General features: G+C 39.3%; 1 protein-coding gene and 1 long non-coding RNA gene across 2 annotated transcripts; one reads left to right on the top strand and one right to left on the bottom strand.

Annotated features, from left to right (window-relative positions):
* Positions 1–289: 289 nt before the first annotated feature.
* Positions 290–16,082, bottom strand: LOC117218379 (zinc finger protein Elbow). The gene is made up of 2 exons (XM_033466712.2): positions 15,621–16,082; positions 290–7,874 (listed from the first exon to the last, which is right to left on the bottom strand). The coding sequence occupies exons 1-2, from the start codon at positions 15,681–15,683 to the stop codon at positions 6,450–6,452; spliced, it is 1,488 nt and encodes a 495-aa protein (XP_033322603.2). The 5' UTR covers positions 15,684–16,082; the 3' UTR covers positions 290–6,449.
* A 90-nt stretch (positions 16,083–16,172) lies between these two features.
* On the top strand, positions 16,173–18,088 carry LOC117218869 (uncharacterized). Its single transcript, XR_004489902.2, has 3 exons — positions 16,173–16,405; positions 16,856–16,946; positions 17,608–18,088. It is a non-coding gene; the product is annotated as an uncharacterized LOC117218869 (long non-coding RNA).
* Positions 18,089–22,140: the final 4,052 nt, after the last annotated feature.

Genomic DNA, 22,140 nt, shown 5'->3' with positions numbered 1-22,140 from the left:
CAATTGTTCAATACTTTTCAAAAATTGATGACCTAAAACCAAGGATTCTATGTACTTAGGAGATTTTTTAAGAGCAACAGCCACTTCGATCACGAACCAACAAATAACCCTGGATAACACAATAATTTCTATTCGAAATATTATTCGAAAGAAGATTTCTGAACGCCATTACGACGCAACAGGGTTGTCAAAACATGAACAGATTTCCTTCTAAACCTCCTAAACCTTGAAAAATCCGTAATATCGCTGAACGTTTGGATGAGTGAAAGGTAGAAAAAATATATTCCGATACGAAATATGTTCTCATATATTTCACTTTAATAGGGTATCAAAGAGCACTACGTAATGCAGAACAATAATAATAATAATAATAATAATGATAATAATAATAATAATAATAATAGAATCAACAAGTAAACACAGGTCTCATTGTGCGTTCCAAGATAAAATGATATAATAAAAAATACAAAATTTCGATCGTAGTAGAAACTAATTGCTAACACGTCTAACAAATAACCAGACATTTGCTTTTACAAGTGAAAAGATTGTCCCGACATTCAGAATGTCTTTGATCATAATAATAGCAATTATATGTATACGTACGTTGTATCTCTATGAGTGTGTATGTACGTATGTGTATATATTGTATGTAAAACGTGTACATATTTATATACATATACATATACATCTCGTATACGATAAAATAAATCTATGTACAACTGAATATCTCGCAATACTTTTCTTCCCGCCTTCCGTCGTCGTCCGGCTACATAACGTTGTTTTATAGAGGAACTCGCAACGCTACGAAAATTATCGATCGATTACCTAAAACTTTGGTTACGCAAAAATATAGACACGATATAGTCGCCCCCTAAGTCAGGAATCTGTTTAAATCTTCCATACACGCGTCTATCGTCGACCAGTGCTGGGTAAAAATCGTCTCGAACAGCACACTGTGTCTGTTTCATCATCGAAATCCTGCGCCGACGTGAATCAAAAATTCTCTAGAAATCTGTAAATAAAATATTCTACTCGTTACGATAAATCTGACAGAAGACTTGGATACTGTTTATCTGAAAATAATAACTAATATTAAGAATTAAAGAGAGATTAAATCGATTAAGAATTAAATCGATTAGCCCACTTTTGCCACAAACGTTATAATCAACGTGTATAACACCGATTCTTTTTCTTAAGTCTATCGTAGGTAGAATATAAATCAGGTTCGGTTCATGAAAATGAAAACAGTCGATAATATTTTCCGAGACTTCGTTTTCTATTTAAAATATCCATTTTACAGTGTGTAGCATCGAACAACGCGAACAATGCACGAAGCTATGTGTCATCCATCGTTCCGAAGATTTTACCCAGCTCTGATTATCACTGAGCTTCCGCTGCGTCGCGCGTCGAAAAATCATCTCTTCATTTTTTAGACTTACACACTACATATCTATGAACAAATGTACAGTAATTACAATGAAGATTAGCGATAGATAGTTGATTCATAAATACTACACATAGACTGATTGCATTACATTAATTCGAATGGCTCGCAATTACGGAGACAGTAACACCACGCCTGTGCATTTTCACAGTGGTCGACGAAAAGCGTGTCGACATCCGGTTCCCATGGAGGACGCGAGCGCGCGCGACGCCCTGCTGAAGAATATTCGCGAATCTCGAATACGCGGACGACCATCGAGAGCCCGAGGATCGACTAAAATTGCTCGATCGTCTCCGAAGAAACCCGGTTAATCCCCTGAACGCATTCGCCGCCATCTTGCCAGAGCCGACGAGCGTGATACATAATAGCTACAGTAATGTCTCCCTAATCGACGCTGAGATTGTCCACAAAAATTGACAATTTGAGAAGTGGAGATACGATTATTCGAGCCTTGCGGTTTATTTTTATAGTTATAAATTGTCCACAATTATAATTATAGTTATAAATTGTCCAAATTGTCCAATTTAGAGGACAATCTGAGCGTCAGTAAGGGAGACATTACTGTATATGCTTCTTAACACGTTCCCTGCCGCTGAACTTTCCGTTCAAGCCATTTGGTATTATCATTGTAAAATGAAGAATTTTTTAAAAATTCATTATGCAGTCAATTATGGACATCTTAATACTATTGCTGATGCCCTCATTTAATCGTGGGGCGTATACGCCCCACGCGGCGTGACGGGCAATTTTTCTTTACTGTAACTTGTTTTAACTGCATTTCTCTTATTCCGATCAGTCATTTATTCGCGTGTCGTTGACACAATACTTACTGCTTCACTGAAGCTGGGATTGATTTATAGTTCTATAGTACTGTAAAAGTTGTAACATTCTGCGATAGTTGTGTGGATAAACCACACTTATGTTTGCCATGTTTTAACAAAGTTCATCGTAACATCCCTTTGTAATCGCATACAAACTTGAATTTAACTAAAATGTTATATTTTAAACTAATATAGGCATGATAAAAAAAAATTATATGTGAGGATGCAACTCGCTTGGCATAATAATGATCAGCCAGGTATTTGTTAAAGTAATTCCTAGAAAAATAAATTTATTGGTTTGCTGTGTTATGCATGTTAAACTATACAACTTTTCCTTGATAATTATGATTTTTGCACTATTTTAATTATTGTAAAGCATACGCCAGAAACAAAATAATACAAATGTAAAGCGTGGGGCGCATACGCCCCACGCGGCTTGAACGGAAAGTCTTCAAAAAACGGTCTGGCAGGGAACGTGTCAGCTGTTTTTGTCGGATATTCTCGTCATGCAGAAACGGTAACATTTCGTATTACGACGGGTATACTCGTAAAAAAACAGCTAACTGGTTAAAGATATCAATGAGATTTCAAGATATTCGTTTTGTTAAATATATTCCCGTATTTTGTTACCTCTGCGTTAGTTTTGCGGCGATTTTAAGAATGATAAAAGCGAGCCGCAAGCCGCAAGGCTCGCAAGGCTCGAATAATCGTATCTCCTTTCCCCAAATTATCCATTTTAGTGGACAATCTGAGCGTCGGTAAAGGAGACATATTGCTGTACATGCTACAGTATAGTAGCCTATAGCGTCGGGTGAAACAATTCTATCACATGTCCGTTACACTCGCGATCGTATGTCGGACAAGAGAAAAAAGGCACCAAGTGTAAAAAAGAGACGAATAACCGCTGACAAACCTAGTTTCCCTCCCGGTGTGCCTACAATCGGATTATGCAATCTATTTATCCTCCGATCGCCGGATAACACGAGTCGCGGCGCAGTACGGGCTGCCGCGAGCACACGCTTTCGGCGGCGAAAGCGTTCAAATAATCGTCGCGTCCGCGCCACCATTTTCAAAATAACCAGGCCGCTTTTCCCGCGCCGTTATATTCCCGCCGGACACCGAAAACAAACGAATATACGAGAGATTATTTCGAGAGCATCGTCGAGAATACCAACTTTTGAACGTCTTCTTCGGCTGTTGTTGTTGCGCACTGTCGCCGCGCGTTCGGATCGTTCGACAAAACGCTTCGCTCCGCGCGATTCGACCGCGCCGCCGCCGCCGCCGCGTGCGTGTAAAACTCGCGAAACGAACGACAATTAAACAGAAAACCCGTTGGAGAAGAAAGAGTGCGCGCAGCAGGCATCTGGGTCGGATCGGGCCGAGAGACTCCGTGATTGCGCGTGCATCGATAAATTCTAGAGTCACGCATACACATACGGATTTTTTATATACACAGTAGAATAACTCTCTTTGTAGCGGAAGCACGACATGTCTCACTCACGCACGTCACCCTCTCTCACTCGGAAATCACAGTTGAACATTGGTTTATCAACGTTACCCGTGGCACCCGTTCAATTCCCTCCGAAATTAAGCAACGCGCGCGCGACCGTCGCGAAGCCTCGTGCAACGGGAAATGATTTTTAATCGAAAAATTATCGTGCCCGATAGGGGGAGGGAGGAAGATGGGGTTGGGCGGGCAGAAAATTCATTAACGCGGTAACAGGGAAAAATCGGTCGCGACGTATCGCGATTTAGATTCGCGAATGGAAATTACGGCCGGAGAGGCAGGTGGGCGTCGGGAAATTTGAACCACGAGGCAAACAGAGCGAGCACGCGGCATAATATTAAGATTAAGCACCGGGGAAGCATCGTAACGCCGCGATTATACAAAAGAGCCTGTTAAATGCGCGTCGACGGTTCATAATTACGCGGCCGGCCATTAGGATTTTTCTTTCAGGCACGCGTTCCTTTCAGATTTCCTCCCTTTCAACGGTACACGCTCCTCTCCGTTATCCCTCGCGCGAAAAATCACAGTTGAACGCTTGATACAGTAATCCTTGCCATTCTCTCTCTCCCTCTAGCTCTCTTTCTCGGATCTTTTCGCCTAAGGTTTCTCGATGGAGCTGCCGACGCGTCCGATTCTCGCGAATAACTGCTGCGAATCCCGGTATCATCCGATTACGCGCCTGTCGTTACGATTAGGATTAATGCGTTCTGTGCCGCGTGAGTCGCGTATGTCTAACACTAATTTTTAACTAGGTTTTTCAAGTTCATTTTCAACGTATTAGACTGAACGAATCGAACGTTACTAGGATTTGTAGAATACAAAATAGCCGAACCAATATTTCCTACGTCGAACCTTCGCGTTCTAGTTTCGGTGTCATTAATTAAAACGACTTCGACGACGTCGTGTGGATTTTTTCGCGTCGATATTCGACACTCAACGTGTTCATAGACTGCGAATGCTGTGACGAATGCAGATCTCTTTCGAATGTTTTGCGAGAAATAAATGCTACAGAAAACCTCCGACTTCCCGTCTTAGATCGTTAGAATTAAGATTGTTAAACATTGACGCAATTCTTATTCCGCGTAACTGAAAAGTTTATAACTGAACGTTTATATCTAGTGGACGAGAACATGTTGATGGTACGTGCACGTGTCGCAATTTTGAATGCGCGAACAAATCATGCTTCGATTCTTCTTTGATTTAGATCACAACGCGTTCTTTCTTTCACCGTAGTCGTCGATCGCGCGTTCTAAACAATGTTTATATAAATCTCGAAGAAAGCGTTTCCGAGTGTGTATTTAATACAACGCGACTCACCAGTTCTTTTTTTTTTTTAAAACATACAACATAATAATAAAATTTATAATAGATTGTCCCGTAATAAATAGTACAGTTCGAAGGCAATTTCATATGCAAAGACAGAAATAGGTAAAGCTTTTCACGAAATTCTTCTCGAACATGCGAATTATGTTCCTCGATTACGAGACAACATCGTATCGATCGTAAATGTCGCACGATTGTTCTCGATCCCGAGCCCGTTCAACCGTCGTTAAAGAATTTTCACGCGAGCCTTTAACTTTATTTTTGCATATAAAATTATCTTTGGCTTGATTATTTAATCTATAAAATTAGGAATAACTTAAAAGATTAAAGACCGAAGAACGTACGATCAATTAAAACTACGTATAGTTTATAACATGGCTAAAAGAGATTCAAGGTGACACTCAAAGTATTACTTTTAATAACTGCTAATCACACTATCGATGCGCTGGGTAACTATCTGCGTATCAAAAACCCTCGATTAGGTACAAAATGTACATAGAAAAAAAAAAAAAGGAATCTAAATTTACGCAAGAACGAACTCTTTATCAACTTTTCTCCCCCCTTTTTTTGTAACAAGATTATATAAGGAAACAACGTCTATCCATTTCCGTTTCGCTTCGAAAGATCGAAATCGACGAGTCTTGGAATTGATTGCATCGTATCTGGAATTCCTGCGCCACTGCGGTAATTAATCATTTGAAAATAAAAAAAAAAGAAAAAAGAAGAAATCTTCCCGTCAATGTTCAGAAGCTTTTAAACTGTATATTCATCGACACCTCCTCGTTTGAATCGTTTCTGTCAGCCCCTTATAATTAACAGAGTACCCGTAAGAGAATAAGACAATCGATACACTTCTAAAGATATAAATAACGAAACGCAGCTCTCGTCGCGACACAAAGGACGATGATTTCGTCGTTTCAAACGAGGTATAAAAACAAGCCGTCCCGGTTCTCGTAGTCCCTTGAATTCCAATCGCTAGAACTATATACAAATCATCGGTGCCGGATCCAAAATCATTTTCGTCGGCGGAACGATTCCGACGCGGCGCGCGCACGCACACACACACCATTGGAAAATCGAATCGCCCGGCGAATCTCGCGCGATCGCGTTCGAACGTGTTACCGCGGATAGCATCAAGCAACCAATTTATTCGTCTAATGAGATTACGATGAGGTTACCTTAGCAATAATACTTGTTCGCTCTCTCGAGAGTCCCGTTGTCTTCGGTTTCCCGGCTCTCGCACTCCCATAACAAACACACTTCCGGATTACTTCATACTCGAAACATGGATCACAGTTAAACGGTTGATAGTTTGCTACGTGTCCGATCATGGGCAGAGTTCATGATCGGGTACTCATTGCGGCATGCCGGACGCGGCGCCTAGACGGGGTGCTCCGTAGAGCGAGTACGGCGAGAAATAGGGTGGCAGCCCTGCGGGCGCGTGGGGATGCGGCGGCGGAAGCGGTAAGCCCAGGGACGATAGAGACGGAGGCAGCAACGGCGACGGTTTCCCGTAAGGGTGATAACGCGCCGTCGCGAGCGGGCTCAGAGGTGGCGTCGGATAAGTTCTCGAGAACAAAGGATGCGTCGGCGGGAGGCCGACGGAGGGCGACAACAGGGAGAGGGTGGCCGCGGAGTGGTCCGTGGGCCCGCTGGCCGAGACGCTGGTGTGATTCCTGAGATGCTGGAGCAGCTCGTCCGACGTGGAGAACCTTTTGCCGCAGTAGGCGGTGTCGCCGGCGATCCAGTTGCAGACGTAGGGTAGCTGCGAGGCCGCGGCCAGGGCGGCCAACTGTGCGTGAGCGTACGCGGCGACCCCCAAGGCTCCGTAGGGTGCGGCGCCAGGTTTGTGATCGCACTGGGCGCAACCGGCGGGACAGGTGCCGGGCGCGGTGCCGGTGGTGGACGTTAGCTTCCCGTTGGCGACCGCGCTCGCCGAACTAGCCAATAGATGGGAGTTCAGCTGGCAACCGGTGCAGTACGGGTCCCTGCAAACCGGCATCAGAGCGTCGTGTCCCGAAGCGCTCTTCAGCCTGGCGTAGCTCAAGTAAGGGTTGCCCGCCGCCACCAGGCCGTTCTTCAAGGCGGCGTGGTGCTGGGACATCAGGGAGCTGGCCATCACGTCGATCGGCAACTGGGGGCTGTAGCCCAGATAGGCGGACGTCGAGGTGGCCAGGCTGACGCCCGGCTTGAAAGTGCCCAGAGGAAGGTCCTTGATGGACGGATCCGTCATCGCCAGAACGCCCGCGGGGCTGTACGACGGTTTCGCCTGTAACGACGGGCTGCTGACTACCACCGGCTGAGACGAAGAACCGGACTCGAGCTGCGACGACGACATGTTCGCCGTCGACGTCCTCGACGCGGGCGATTCTCGGGCGATGATTTCGCCGTTCGGCGTCGCGGTTCTACGACCTTGCGGCGTCACCGCCCGGACCGACGAGGCGCTCTGATTACTCGGGCATCGTTTATTGCCGCTACCGGGTGTTCTCGATCGTCCCGACGTCGAGTGACTAGATGCTGACCTCTGCTCGTCCGCCGGGCTGGCCGCCTTCTCCCGGCCCAGGCACGACTCGTACGGCTTGAAATTGGTCTTGCCCGATTCCGTCGACGTAGCCGCGACCACCGGCGACGATTTCTCGCGCGATTGATCCGACTTCGACGATTTGTTACTCGACGGCTTCTCCAGCGAGCCTAGCAGAGATTTATTGGACGGCGTGTCGGCTCCTATTTGGCTGCAGGTTTGGGCGAGCAGGGCGAGGGGACTCTTCTTCGCGTCCAACTGCAACCAGAATAAACGCGTTAACGAAAATCTGTATTTAGATGACCACCGTCGTTGTCGTCGTCGCGGTTCGACGTGCCCCCGAAGAACCGGATGACAGTGAGCGTAACTTTGTTGGTACAGCCGTGACAATATTTCGTGGGATTCGTCGGAACACGTTCGTCGACACGGTTACACGGCCACGAATGTCTCGGACGTGCCGACCCAGAAATATCTCCGGGCAATTCGCCGCGATAAAATATTTGCGGATCTTTTCGGATGAAAGTTTTAAGATCCGAGCGTAGTCATTATTCAGATATACAGACCGAGAATAGCCCGGCCGACGGCTACATGCGCGTTCGAGCGAAATACAATTTTGTAAATACGCGAGCAATTTGCTGTTTTTGCGGTATTAAACTGAATATAAATTTCTCGCGATATTGTTGCTATTATTTATCAGGCTTTATTTGGTTATTTAATTTTGCAGCGGTGTTATTCACGTTTGTAACGCTGAGTCGACCGGAAATGTGCAAAAGCTGTGTAATAGGTAGGACTAGGAACAGTTATGTGAATTTGAAATCCTCTATGTTTATATGAGCCGTTTATTTTGAAAGTGGCATAAGTCACTTTACCGTAATGAAAAGTGGTGATTTTTTAATGTTTATACGAAATTATTTATACTGAGATATATCAATATATATTGTATTATCAATAGATATATCAATATATATTTTATTATCAATAGATATATCAATATATATTTTATTATCAATAGATATATCAATATATATCCTGAGATAACAAATACAAGTAAATCTTCTCGAAAGTTAGCATTCATATTTTTAAACGTGTTAAAACGCAAACCCTTAAATATAGCGACTTAAAATATTACTTATTGCTATAATTATTTTATTATTACTGCTATATATTATTTATTATATTATTATTATATTACATTATATTATTATTATTATATTATTTATATTATTACTGCTATAATAGAAATTTGTTAGTTTCTTAAAAAGTTGAGAGATTATTCGCGTGAGGAGACTAATATACTTGTAACACGTGGGACTAAGAACAGTTATGTGAATTTAAAAATCTCTATACGCATGTACTGGACGAATAAATATTATATATAACTACTACTGCTACTAGAAATTTGTTAGTTTCTTTAAAAAGAGCTTATTCGTGTGAGAAGGCTAATATACTTTTAAGACTCTCTTATTTTCATCGGTGACAGTATAATATACGAATTCATTTTAGTTTGTCGTTGTAACATTATAGCTCCAGCTACCGAAATGTTGAATAAATCGTACTCGAATGTAAAAGAAAAAAGCTCGTGCTCGTGATAAATCACGAGCGAAACTGGAACAACTTCATTACCACTCTGATGAACACATTAAAATATTCGACAAGTTTGTTATTCTATTTAGAGAAAAACATAAATACGATCAATATTTCAAACGGATCGATAAACGTAGCCACTTTCTCGTATTTCATCACGCAAATTCATATCGTATCGAGCATAAAATCGACTAAAACGTTTCACGAAAATGCGACGCATGTGTGCGAGCAAGCAATGCTCGGTGTGTGTTTCTAAAACGCGAGGTTGCTGACAAAATATAAAACGCGGCAAAACTATCTTGCACAGAGATCATTTCTTAGCGACGTACGTATCTCTAATTGGCCATAATAAATCGTGCTTCGAAGGCATTTCAAATTCCCCAGGATTATCGCGTCCCGTCTTTTGGATCGTACCCTATAAAATCAAACGTGACTGGCGTAAGAAATTTATGCGAAATAAGTTTCGCGTTACACCGGCTGAAACTTGTCAAATGGATGCCGTCGGTGGCCGGCTATGAACATTTAACGGGTTCCTGTTACAATCGGCGCGCTCGTTGCATATTGAAACTGATCTAATAAAACGTTTCGAGAATATATAATCGCCTCGCGGATTACGCAAATCCAGCGATCCTTGCGATAAAGGGTAAATAACGATCGCGAGGAAACGAGAAACCGTAGAAACATCGACGATAATTAATACATAGTCTTGGGCAGAGGCCCGCCTATCGCCGTTGAGAAATGTCCGTGATAATTTAATATTGGCGCCGATCGAGCAATCGCGTCGAAGCAACCCGTGGATGATGCAGTCGGTATAATTAGCGTACAGAGGAACAATATTTCTCGCGGCTGATACGTTCGTCGAACAGATGTTTCATGTAATTAAAATACAACGTTCGTGCAACTATCCGGCCGTTTACGGTTGCTTTTGCTAACGGCGCGACGCCGACAGATATTAATGCCGTGAATTGCAACAGGCTATTACGAAATTACGGTTAAAGCTGTATGTTAATTGCCCCCGCAGAAGTTAACGGAACGTTCCGGCATAATATTTTAATCCGTTAATGCGCCGTCCTCCGTCTTTTCATCGCCTTGCTAACTTTTATTGCGACGAAGAATACTTGTTCTCCCCCCCCCCCCTTTTTCTGCCGCATCGTACATTGGTCGATGCCGGACGGATCTCTTTTCTGTCGTTGCGGATTTCTCGCGAACGATTTTCATGCTTGAATCGCGTTAGGCGAGATCCGAATTCAACAACGATGCGATTTTAAAATAAAAATAGAAAGGAATAAAATAGAAAGAAAGAAAAAATTAGAATCAAAATTGGATTCAAATTGGATTATTATAAGTCAATTTCATAAGTCTGTAATAAATTATTCAATGTTTGATCGCTTTGATTTATTTATCCATAAATACTACGTATTTACTATATATGCTAAGTATACTACGTATACTTGCTTAGATCAAAATTGGATTCAAATTGGATTATTATAAGTCAATTTCATAGGTCTGTAATAAATTATTCAATGTTTGATCGCATTGGTTTATTTATTTGCTCGAAGAATTTCAATACCTATAAATGAAGGTTTATTTTATTTACATACAAAATTTTGGAGTATACGTAATATAAAACTTTTCGAAATCAATTTTTAATAATGTTATTTTTACGATTTCTTGATCGTATTACTTTAATTAATTGCTACGATATACGATCTCAATCTCAGGCATACAAATTTTCAATGTTAACACGATGTAACATAACTAATTGGTTACCTAATGGTGCTTTTTTTATGTTATAAATTATTCTCCGCTATCTGCAAAATTATAATGTTACTCGTGGAAATGTGGTCTTCAATTCAGATTGCACTAATCATACTGTTAAGAATGTTTTAATAGGTCATCGTGTAAAAAGATAACTGGAAATATCGACTGCCTTGGTAAAATTTATGTTCCTTGACGTTCTATTCTTCCTTTATTTTAATTTTAAATTAACCATACGTAATGACTCATTAATTACACTACGTGGAACTTATGCAAGACTCGTTCACAAATTTCTGTTGGATAAAAAAAAAACAGAAGAATTTAGGTACCTATATCTCGGGTGAAGCTGATCTACAATTTATACAATGTGTTATTTCATCGCTTTATTAAATTAACCATACGTAATAACACATTAATTACAGTACGTGGAACTTATGCAAAACTCGTTCACAAATCTCTGTTGGATAAAAAAATACAGAAGAATTTGGATACCTGTATCTCGGGCGAAGCTGATCTACAATCTATACAATATGTTATTTCATCCCTTTATTAAATTAACCATACGTAATAACTCATTAATTACAGTACGTGCAACTTATGCAAGACTCGTTCACACAAATCTCTGTTGGATAAAAAAATACAGAAGAATTTGGATACCTATATCTCGGGCGAAGCTGATCTACAATCTATACAATGTGTTATTTCATCGCTTTATTAAATTAACCATACGTAATAAACTCATTAATTACAGTACGTGGAACTTATGCAAGACTCGTTCACAAATCTCTGTTGGATAAAAAAATACAGAAGAATTTGGATACCTGTATCTCGGGCGAAGCTGATCTCCAATCTATACAATATGTTATTTCATCCCTTTATTAAATTAACCATACGTAATAACTCATTAATTACAGTACGTGGAACTTATGCAAGACTCGTTCACAAATCTCTGTTGGATAAAAAAATACAGAAGAATTTGCATACCTATATCTCGGGTGAAGCTGATCTACAATCTATACAATATGTTATTTCATCCCTTTATTAAATTAACCATACGTAATAACTCATTAATTACAGTACGTGGAACTTATGCAAGACTCGTTCACAAATCTCTGTTGGATAAAAAAATACAGAAGAATTTGCATACCTATATCTCGGGTGAAGCTGATCTACAATCTATACAATATATTATTTCATCCCTTTATTAAATTAACCATACGTAATAACTCATTAATTACAGTACGTGGAACTTATGCAAGACTCGTTCACAAATCTCTGTTGGATAAAAAAATACAGAAGAATTTGCATACCTATATCTCGGGCGAAGCTGATCTACAATCTATACAATATGTTATTTCATCCCTTTATTAAATTAACCATACGTAATAACTCATTAATTAGAGTACGTGGAACTTATGCAAGACTCGTTCACAAATCTCTGTTGGATAAAAAAATACAGAAGAATTTGGATACCTATATCTCGGGCGAAGCTGATCTACAATCTATATAATATGTTATTTCATCCCTTTATTAAATTAACCATACGTAATAACTCATTAATTAGAGTACGTGGAACTTATGCAAGACTCGTTCACAAATCTCTGTTGGATAAAAAAATACAGAAGAATTTGGATACCTGTATCTCGGGCGAAGCTGATCTCCAATCTATACACTATGTTATTTCATCCCTTTATTAAATTAACCATACGTAATAACTCATTAATTACAGTACGTGGAACTTATGCAAGACTCGTTCACAAATCTCTGTTGGATAAAAAAATACAGAAGAATTTGGATACCTATATCTCGGGCGAAGCTGATCTACAATCTATACAATATGTTATTTCATCCCTTTATTAAATTAACCATACGTAATAACTCATTAATTAGAGTACGTGGAACTTATGCAAGACTCGTTCACAAATCTCTGTTGGATAAAAAAATACAGAAGAATTTGGATACCTGTATCTCGGGCGAAGCTGATCTCCAATCTATACACTATGTTATTTCATCCCTTTATTAAATTAACCATACGTAATAACTCATTAATTACAGTACGTGGAACTTATGCAAGACTCGTTCACAAATCTCTGTTGGATAAAAAAATACAGAAGAATTTGGATACCTATATCTCGGGTGAAGCTGATCTACAATCTGTACAATGTGTTATTTCATCGGTTGCCATATTGCAAATGCTAGATTACTTATTGACACTATTGATCCTATCTTACATTGCGCGATACCAACGGCAATTCTGCTGCGACGATGTTGCAAAGGTTTCACCAGCGTTCACGATAAAATTCTACTCGGTTTTCGTAACAAGATATTTGATAATAGTGTCAATTACTTGTTGCTTTATGCTCGTGATACCAATCGAAACACTACGCATGCTCTTGCCCCGTTTCCTAAAGGGGATGCACGGGAATACCATGGGCGCACTGCATATTTACTTGATAATGATGCCACAAACGACGTGGTTTATTATCCATAGCGATCTCAACAAGTCTTCCTGTTCGCGGTGTATACGGTAAGCAATTATGAAGCAATCGATTAATTAGATATCAGATACTCATTTCCTGGTGTCCAAAATTGTATTTATGTTTCCGTTGAAAAATTACGGAGCTGCCTCGATTCCTATTATTGGATCAGTTTATAGTAGCTTCATTTGCAGTGTAAAAGTATGCCAATAAAAGTCTTGCTAAAAAGTTTTGGAAATTTTTAAACTAAAAAAGAAATTAGTTAGTCTCTTCCTCCGTTTAACAATATTTTTCATGAAGTCTCAAAAAATGTTACTGCGCCTTTAATGTTATTTCGAATAACAAATATTTTTGAATATTTTTACCGTAGTAAAAATTGTCTCCTATTAAATTATTACATCAAAAACAAAACGGAACTTCTCAGTAACGTTGTTAAGATATGAATGTATAAAATTTGCAGTGTCATGAAATTTACGCTAACTTAGAATTCTATTGAAAATATTTATTATATTTATAAAATATTTATTATTATTATTATCACGCAAATCCATATACTGTTAGTATTTTGCATCCTTTAAATTATTTATTGTCAGAGCAAATCGATTGATTTTTCCTTTGGTGTAAATCTAGACACTGTTACTATAAACTAATTCCCATACTTTACCTCACCTTTTATATTGTATATATTCTTCAATAATTTCACTATTGTTCCTACGCTGAATTCCAGCTAAGGTGACGACCGTTTTAGCCTACCGCCGGCACAATGGGTCTCGAGGTTCCAAGCAAATTTTCTATCTTTTCCTAATTTTCCATCAAATCTATGTTTTTATACCTAAAAGATATAAACATTTCCGAATTCCCATGGTCGACGGACTGATTTTTACTAAAATCACAACAAAAAATAAAAAAGGAATTCGATCTTTATGCGAACACGTTCAACGCACCCTTAATAAATCAGATGCTATTAACTTCGAGTGAAATATTATTTATTTATTTATTTTATTATTATAAAAAAAATAAAGTATACTTATTTCAACAACCGGAAGCATAAACTTACGCGCTTCGATCATGCATTTCGAATATCTTCTCGAAATACTTCACGACATAACAAATTGATTTCGAGTAGAATTGCTTCGAACGTTTATTTCAGTGTTACAGAAATAAAATGTTTTTAATACGATTTCGAAAAAGCCGCCGCCGAAGATAAGATATATTTTCAGTCTGAAATTATTACACCGCGGGTCTAAAGTAGAACAAACTATTTAGTATTTGAAATAATATTTTACCGGAGCACCGCTATCCTCACAGCATTGTATTACCGAATCAGGTTTTGATTTACAACGCTCGTAAATCAGTGTACGTTCGAGCAGAAACGCTGCCAGCACTCGCTGTCCTCAAAATAGTTTACAGGAGTTAAAGCGTAAGACGTGAAATGCATTCCCGTCGAGATTAACGAAACGCCGACAGCCGCAATTAATGGGCCCGTCGAAACGATTGTCCTTCGCGGTATTTATTTCATATCGGGTTTAATAACGACCCGATTGCAGGCTATTATTACGTTGATACTGTACCGTCAAACTTTAATTGTTCTACATTTTACCGGCCAATTTCGACAAATCAACTCGAAATTGCTCCGCGTTTAGTCCTACTTTTCGACCCGTACAGATCGAGCAAAAAATTCTTTAACTTGAGAAAAGAAAACTCATCTCTTTGTTCTATAAAATAATATATTATAATAATAATATATAATAATAACATATTTTTTATTATAAATCCGTGTAACCGATCGAAAATATTTTACCATTAACTTATAGGTGATCATAGTCTCTATAAAACTATCTCTCTATAAAAAAAATACCGCGGTCCATTATTTTAAGTTTATTTATCCAGTTCCATATTTCACCGTTTGCTAAATTCGTAAATCAAAAAACGATAAGATCGAACAGTTATTCGCGGCGCCGTATTCGGTTTAAAAATAAACGGTAAAACGAAATTTCTTTTCTCGATTACGGAAAACTGTTCCCGGCGTAGAAATGCACTTCCGTAATGCATAAGAACAAGTCGAAAGATTTCGAGCGCGTCCCGAGTGTTTGTAAACGGGGGCGCACTAAATCATCGCGCCGTGCTCGCGGCGATGGCGAGAAAGAATAATCAAGCAAAAGCTACGGGAAACACAAACACTAACCGTCGTAGGCAGCGGCGTAAGGTATTCCGGACGGAGGTACTGATTCGCGCTGGAAGTAAGCATCGTAGAAAGATGTTCGCCTTCCCTTCTCTGTTCCGCACGATTCTCCGTTTGAACGGACCAACACACTTCTGATCACACGCGACAGACCGCCGAGGAACGGTAAATAAAACCCCCCGGACGAATCCTGGCGAACACTTTTCCCGTGGCTCTTCCTCCTTTTATATCCGTTGCAACGAAACGACGAAGGCGCACCTAAACGAAGCCATTTAAGCGGCCTTTTTCAGCTGCGTTCTCTCTTGCGCACACAACTATTCCCGAACGTACTGGGAGCACAATGCACGAGGACGTCGAGGAAAATGAAAAAAGGGGAGTACACGATACGCATTACACAACACAAAACACTCGATACACGCGGCCGACTTCGAATCGCGACTGACTAGGTTCACACACTGTTCCGTCGGCTGAGCCGCCCCGCCGACTCCCACCACCGGCCCACCGTCGATGAACGTTCAGCTGACTCACCCCGCCGTGCCGCGCCGCGGCGCGCTCTCTTTCGAAGCTTACCCCTCTAGCGGCTCGGTCGGTAACGGTCACAGTTCCGTTCGATCCACATAGAGGTATGCAGATACTCGATATGTTCTGGTACGAGAAGAGCCGGGGAAGATCGAGTACAGTACCTAGTGCCTTATTGTTTAACCGCGTGTACCTGTAAATACGGCTTCGGGACGTTCTCTCGAGGCGAAGATACAATCATCCACGTGGCATCGAAGTGAACGAAATACGTAAGTAATGCTGGCAATACGTACTTGTAATTTCGAAAGACGTTCCAGACATTTGATGTTCGATTGTCGAGGGCGGGAAATTGGGACATAACCCTATCTTCGATTTTGAAGTTGTTGAGAATGTGTACGTTGACAGTGTGTCGTACAGTTATTGGAATTGGTAGGATATTGTAGAGATATTGTAAAGGTATTGTAAATATACTGTAAATATTATGTATAATGGTTATATAGTTTCTGCAACTCCTTTGTTTCGGTGTGTACTGAAAATTTGAAGAATACAATTTTAACCCTTGTCGGACATTGCATGTTGATTAAATAATAAATATAATATATTAAATATATTAAATAATAAATAACGTTGCACTTTAAGACGTCACTCTCTTACAACAATATTATTTGTCACTTGCATAATCTCGGCGCGTGTATCTACAAATAAACTACCGATTCCAGATTGTGGCCCGTTCGAACCTGAAGGTGCTTCTAACCCTGCTGCAGCTTTTGGAGAACTGATGAAAACGAGGAATGTGATTACATGTGTTTGGTAAGCTGAAAGTACCGTTTCCTTTTAACTTTGAAACATTTAAGGGTGAAAATACCCTTTGAATAAAGGATATAGACTATTCTATTCTCTTGCACATAGATATAGAAATGAAAATAGTTATAAGTATAATAGTAATAAGTAATAATAATAGTAATAATAATAATAATTATTATTATTATTATAATAGTAAGTATAATATAAATAAATATTACAAATATTTTCGACGTGATAGAAAATTGAAAATTGTCCACAATAACAAAGATGAGAAATTCTTTATTTAAACCAAGAATTGTTATCGATTACAGGAAACTAATTATTATCAATTTAACTGCACAGTCCAAGTACCATATTTATTTCAACCATTTGTTATATTTGTTGTATATAATTTTAAAGTCAGACAAGAAAATAAAATAAAACTTAAATGTCTCTATGCAGAGGATGTTCGTATCCCGAAGAACCGAAGAGGCGTCGTTCTCGGGTTTCGTTGTAACAAAATAGAAATATTAAATAAACAAAATACATAATCGGGTCGAAAATGATCCGAATACGCAAAAGAGAGTTAAGCACTGTCCGAGAACAAATATTTAAGTCGAGGTGCGCGAAAACTCGCACAGAAAAGATTCTATTCTGATACTGCATTCGCGGTGTGATTGTGTGGCAGGAAAAAGGACGAACACGAAGAGCCAGCGGGGACTAACCAATACGAGCGGAAGAGCTGAAGGCGACGCAGCGGTGTCGGCGACGACGGCAATGGAGTCGGTGATGTTCGAGACACGGTGGTCGCTGTCGGTACGCGCTGCACCGACACTTTTGCCGAGTGCAAGCGACCCGACCAACCACGTGTCAACTTGTGCGAGGGTGCCCCTGCAACTCCTACTTCAACCTGCCCAACCGTGAGTCGCATTCCCCTCTCCGTCCCTTTCCGCAGATTCCTTTTCTTCGTTTCTTCTATTCTCTTCTCGTTGGGTTGTCACACATGATAAACCTGATTTTTAATCCTTTATTCCAATAGTCTATTTCCGATTTATTTTCTTTTTATCGTGTTATTATTATGGCTAAGAATAAAATATCGTGGATGCGTTTATCTGGATTCAACATGAAACGAGCTAAATGTTTATAGTTGAATTCTATGCGCAAATAAGTCGGTGCTTCAAATTATTTTTTAGAAATTCATTCTCTTCTTTTAATCTTAAAATTGATCTATTGTGATTAACATTTTAAGAATAAAAAAAGAGAATGAATTTCTAAAAAATAATTTGAAGCACTGACTTATTTGCGCATAGAATTCAACTATAAACATTTAGCTCGTTTCATGTTGAATCCAGATAAACGCATCCACGATATTTTATTCTTAGCCATAATAATAACACGATAAAAAGAAAATAAATCTGAAATAGACTATTGGAATAAAGGATTAAAAATCAGGATCAACAGATAAAATGTTAATCACAATAGATCAATTTTATCTGTTGATCTCGTGTACAGGGGGTAAAGAAAACATACCTTTTGAAACGCGACAACTTTTTTAAAACTACGCCAAGTGACTTGAAATTGTTTTTAGATGAGAGAGGGACTAGTATAACAATGTCTAAAATGCTTTCCTTTAATTTTGCTATTACATGGAATGGCAGAAAACTCGTTTTTTAACTTTCTTATCATCCCGATCAACTGCAATCTAAAAAAACTTTTTGCGTATTCGTTCCATAACGTCGCATTCGTAAATATAAAATTAAAATAATCGAGCAAGTCATTGACGAAAAAAGGCAATAATTAGACCAGGTAATACGACCATAATCTGGGGCAGCTATTGTGCTTTGGCGTTTACGACGGTACTTTCACCAGGAGAAGGACCCGATAGGTCTGAGGGTTCCCATAAAATACTTCTCGCAGTGAAATCTCGCGCAGGTATGAATTATGAAAGGTTCGTCTGCCATCTTCCTCGCCACAACAGTAAACATCGGAAGTGTGCTAAATAGCCCAGCAAGTCTTCCGATTGTCGGCCATGAACGAATGTGGGTACTGGTAATTAAGCAGTAGAACTCAAAAATTCGACCTTGAGCGATATTTATCATTCGGCCTTGAGCGATATTTATCATTCGGACGAGGAGGTTTTTGGTTTTACGACTGCTGCATAGGGTACTTTCATATTACAACGTTGTTGTAAATGCAATTTCGTTGGATAATCGTAGCTATGTGTGAAAAAAAGTAGAAGGATCCCGAAGCGTTCACTTTGGAAAAATGAGTCACGTTATCTGCACAAACTAAATTTCAGAGACCATTAAGCTTTATTGCCCATGCTAAAACTGTAGACAGTGGATGAAGAAAAAGTATTCGCACAGATTTTTGAAACGCAGTAATATTTTAAAAATTACACTAAATCACTTGGATCTTTTTTAGATGACAGGGTAGTATACTAGACAACGACTAAAATGCTTTCCTTTAATTTTGCTATTACTTTCCACGAAGCGTTCCACAATTATCATATTAATAATTGTTTGAAATAATTATGAAATTAAATAAGATATTATTTAAAATGATACTTCAAATAACGTTATTTCAACGGTGTTATACGCTATTTCATTTCATTATCATTATAATAATATAAATATTATATATATGTATATAATAGTATAATTAATAATCTAAATATTATTATATACCATAGTAAATAATATATGTTATTATGATTAAAAATATTATAATATTATTATAATTATAATAATATTAAATATATTCAGTCTCGAGTGACTTAATTTGTCCTCTTGTCAGCCTATCAGGAAGCTTTCCTTGCCGGAGAAATGCGATTGGAGGAAAAGTGAAGAGGTAGGCGTTAAACTGACATTGAACGATGCGTTTCCGTGCGAACGCGATCCGAATAAACCTTGCGAGAAAAACATTTCTATTTGATTCGAACATATTTGCGAAAGCTGACGCGCGTCCGTCGATTCGCGACAGGTCGAAAGGTCAAAGAAAAGTGAAAATTAGATTATCCGCGATGCTTCAATTAAACATCGTGCGCCCGTGGAAATTGTCTGCGGAATAAATCTACCGCAGATGCATTTTAAATGCGCGCGTAACTTGCGGGCTCGAATGCATATTGTAACGATTAATAAATTCGGCTGGAATAGATTGTGGCGGTAATGGCAGTCGTATATGGACCGCAGACGCGGATAGGTTCATGCTGCATCGAAACGCATATCAATTGTTTCATGGAAATTCGAGTGTTACTTCCCTTCATTACTATTCACCGAATTATATGATTGCGCCGCGTACACGTGCGACGCGGACAACTTGATTTACATAATATTCGTATTGATCACGGGAACCGCGCGTTATTAGGTAAGTTAATTTGATCCGTCATTTTAAACGGCAATTCACGATCCGCTTCTTTTTTACGGACGTTAACCGCGTTCGAATTTCATCCTTTATTTCGACGCGGACGAAACGAAGGGTGCGCGACGAACGATTTTCGCGGTTGACAATTATAAATTCGCCGACGAAACGCAAAAAAGAAAGAAAGAAGCAAGAACCGAGCTGCAACTTAAGACGCGGACGGTAATAATTTCGAATCGTTCCGAATCAGGGAAGTCGTCCAAATTTTCTTTACTTGTTATTTCGACAATTGAGCCGTTTATTTTGCAAGTGGCATAAGTCACTTTTTCAAAAAAATCGAGTTAATTGTAACACTAATTACAACTGAACGGTATCTTTTCATTCAAAAAAAGAGTGACTTATGCCACTTTGAAAATAAACGGCTCAATTGTTGGAGCACATTCGTTAAGTTTGGGCGCGACTTAAATTGTACGAAGAATCTGCTTAATAATTTCCCACAAAGTTTCCTCAGGTACTTTTATCGTTTCCGCGATTGCAAAATAAAAGACGCGCAACGCGATTTCGCTGTTTTTTCTGGCGCTAACGCGTGTTACATAAATATCAAGCGCGTGTACGATGATAACGAAAAGGTAACAGCTGTTATTATAACGTTCGAAGCAAACCTCGGCGCGTCATTATTATAAATTAACAGGGCTTTGTTAAAATCGTATGTCGGAACACGCTCTCACACCCATCCACTGTGTCCTAGATGGCGGAACATAGTCATTGGCTTCTTTGGTCGGCGCCACGTAAACATGTTGTCCTCGTCCGCGTAGACTGGGGAGGGAAGACACGAATAATTATATAGCACTCTCATCTCTCACCAAAGCGTATCCTCTAACTAGCGCTAATAACGCCGCTAATGCTCTTCCATGAAAACTACTCGTATATAACAACCACTTCGCCATCATCTCCACCGCAAAGATAAGATAAGAATATAGCGTCGGCAGTTTGTAACTTCTTCTTCTTCTACTTCTTCTTCTTCTACTTCCAGCTAAAAAGCATATCTCCGATAAGAGTGATTATCAAAACGCGGATCCCTCATCCTTTGTCTACTATGTGCTCTTTTATTATAATTCTCGCGTGTTTGTACGCCCGCCGGGATTACACTCGGTTTATACCTGTTCCGAGTGTCGGTCCGAAGGTTGCTGTTTAATCTTTGCACACAACAGTGGTATCATCCGCCATTTTGATGCATGATACACGGCCATCTCGTCGACCGCGCCGACTCTCGCGTTTTTCAGTTGAAAAAGTCATTAAGGATTTTACGCTCTCCTCGTTATTGTTTATCGTAGATTTATCGTATTTTATAGCCTCTATTGATATTCGGATAATTCTCATTTGTGCGTGGTATTAGTGCAATAATTTCGAGAAATCCAGGAACTCTCAGAGCCAAGAGTTACCAAATATTTTCTTGTACGATTTTACAAAATTCTACATACTATTATTATTATTATTATTATTATTATTATTATTATACATATTCGTCATTCAGTTAAAATTTGTATGCGAGTTAAATATAGGTAAAAATTATGTAGCCTAACAGTAATGAAATAAATAATATAATTATGAAATAATAAGCACAATTATTCCAGTCGACGTTATTTCTAACAATGGGATTTCGATGATTATATTAAATATCGATGCAAAATTCAGTAAATTCTCTCCAATTGTCCGTCAGCTTGTAGACAAAAAAATGGACAATTTGAGAACAGGAGAAACGATTATAATCGACGACTACAAAAGCGAACCGTAAGAATCGAATAATCGGAATCTCTTCTCATCAAAAATTGTCCATTTTTGTATACAAGCTGAGGAACAA

The sequence above is a fragment of the Megalopta genalis genome, chromosome 6, assembly GCF_051020955.1.
Source record: "Megalopta genalis isolate 19385.01 chromosome 6, iyMegGena1_principal, whole genome shotgun sequence".
NCBI classification, from domain to species: Eukaryota; Metazoa; Arthropoda; class Insecta; order Hymenoptera; family Halictidae; genus Megalopta; species Megalopta genalis.
The sequence above is the reverse complement of the archived record's forward strand: the minus strand, read 5'-3'. Positions and strand labels throughout refer to the sequence as shown.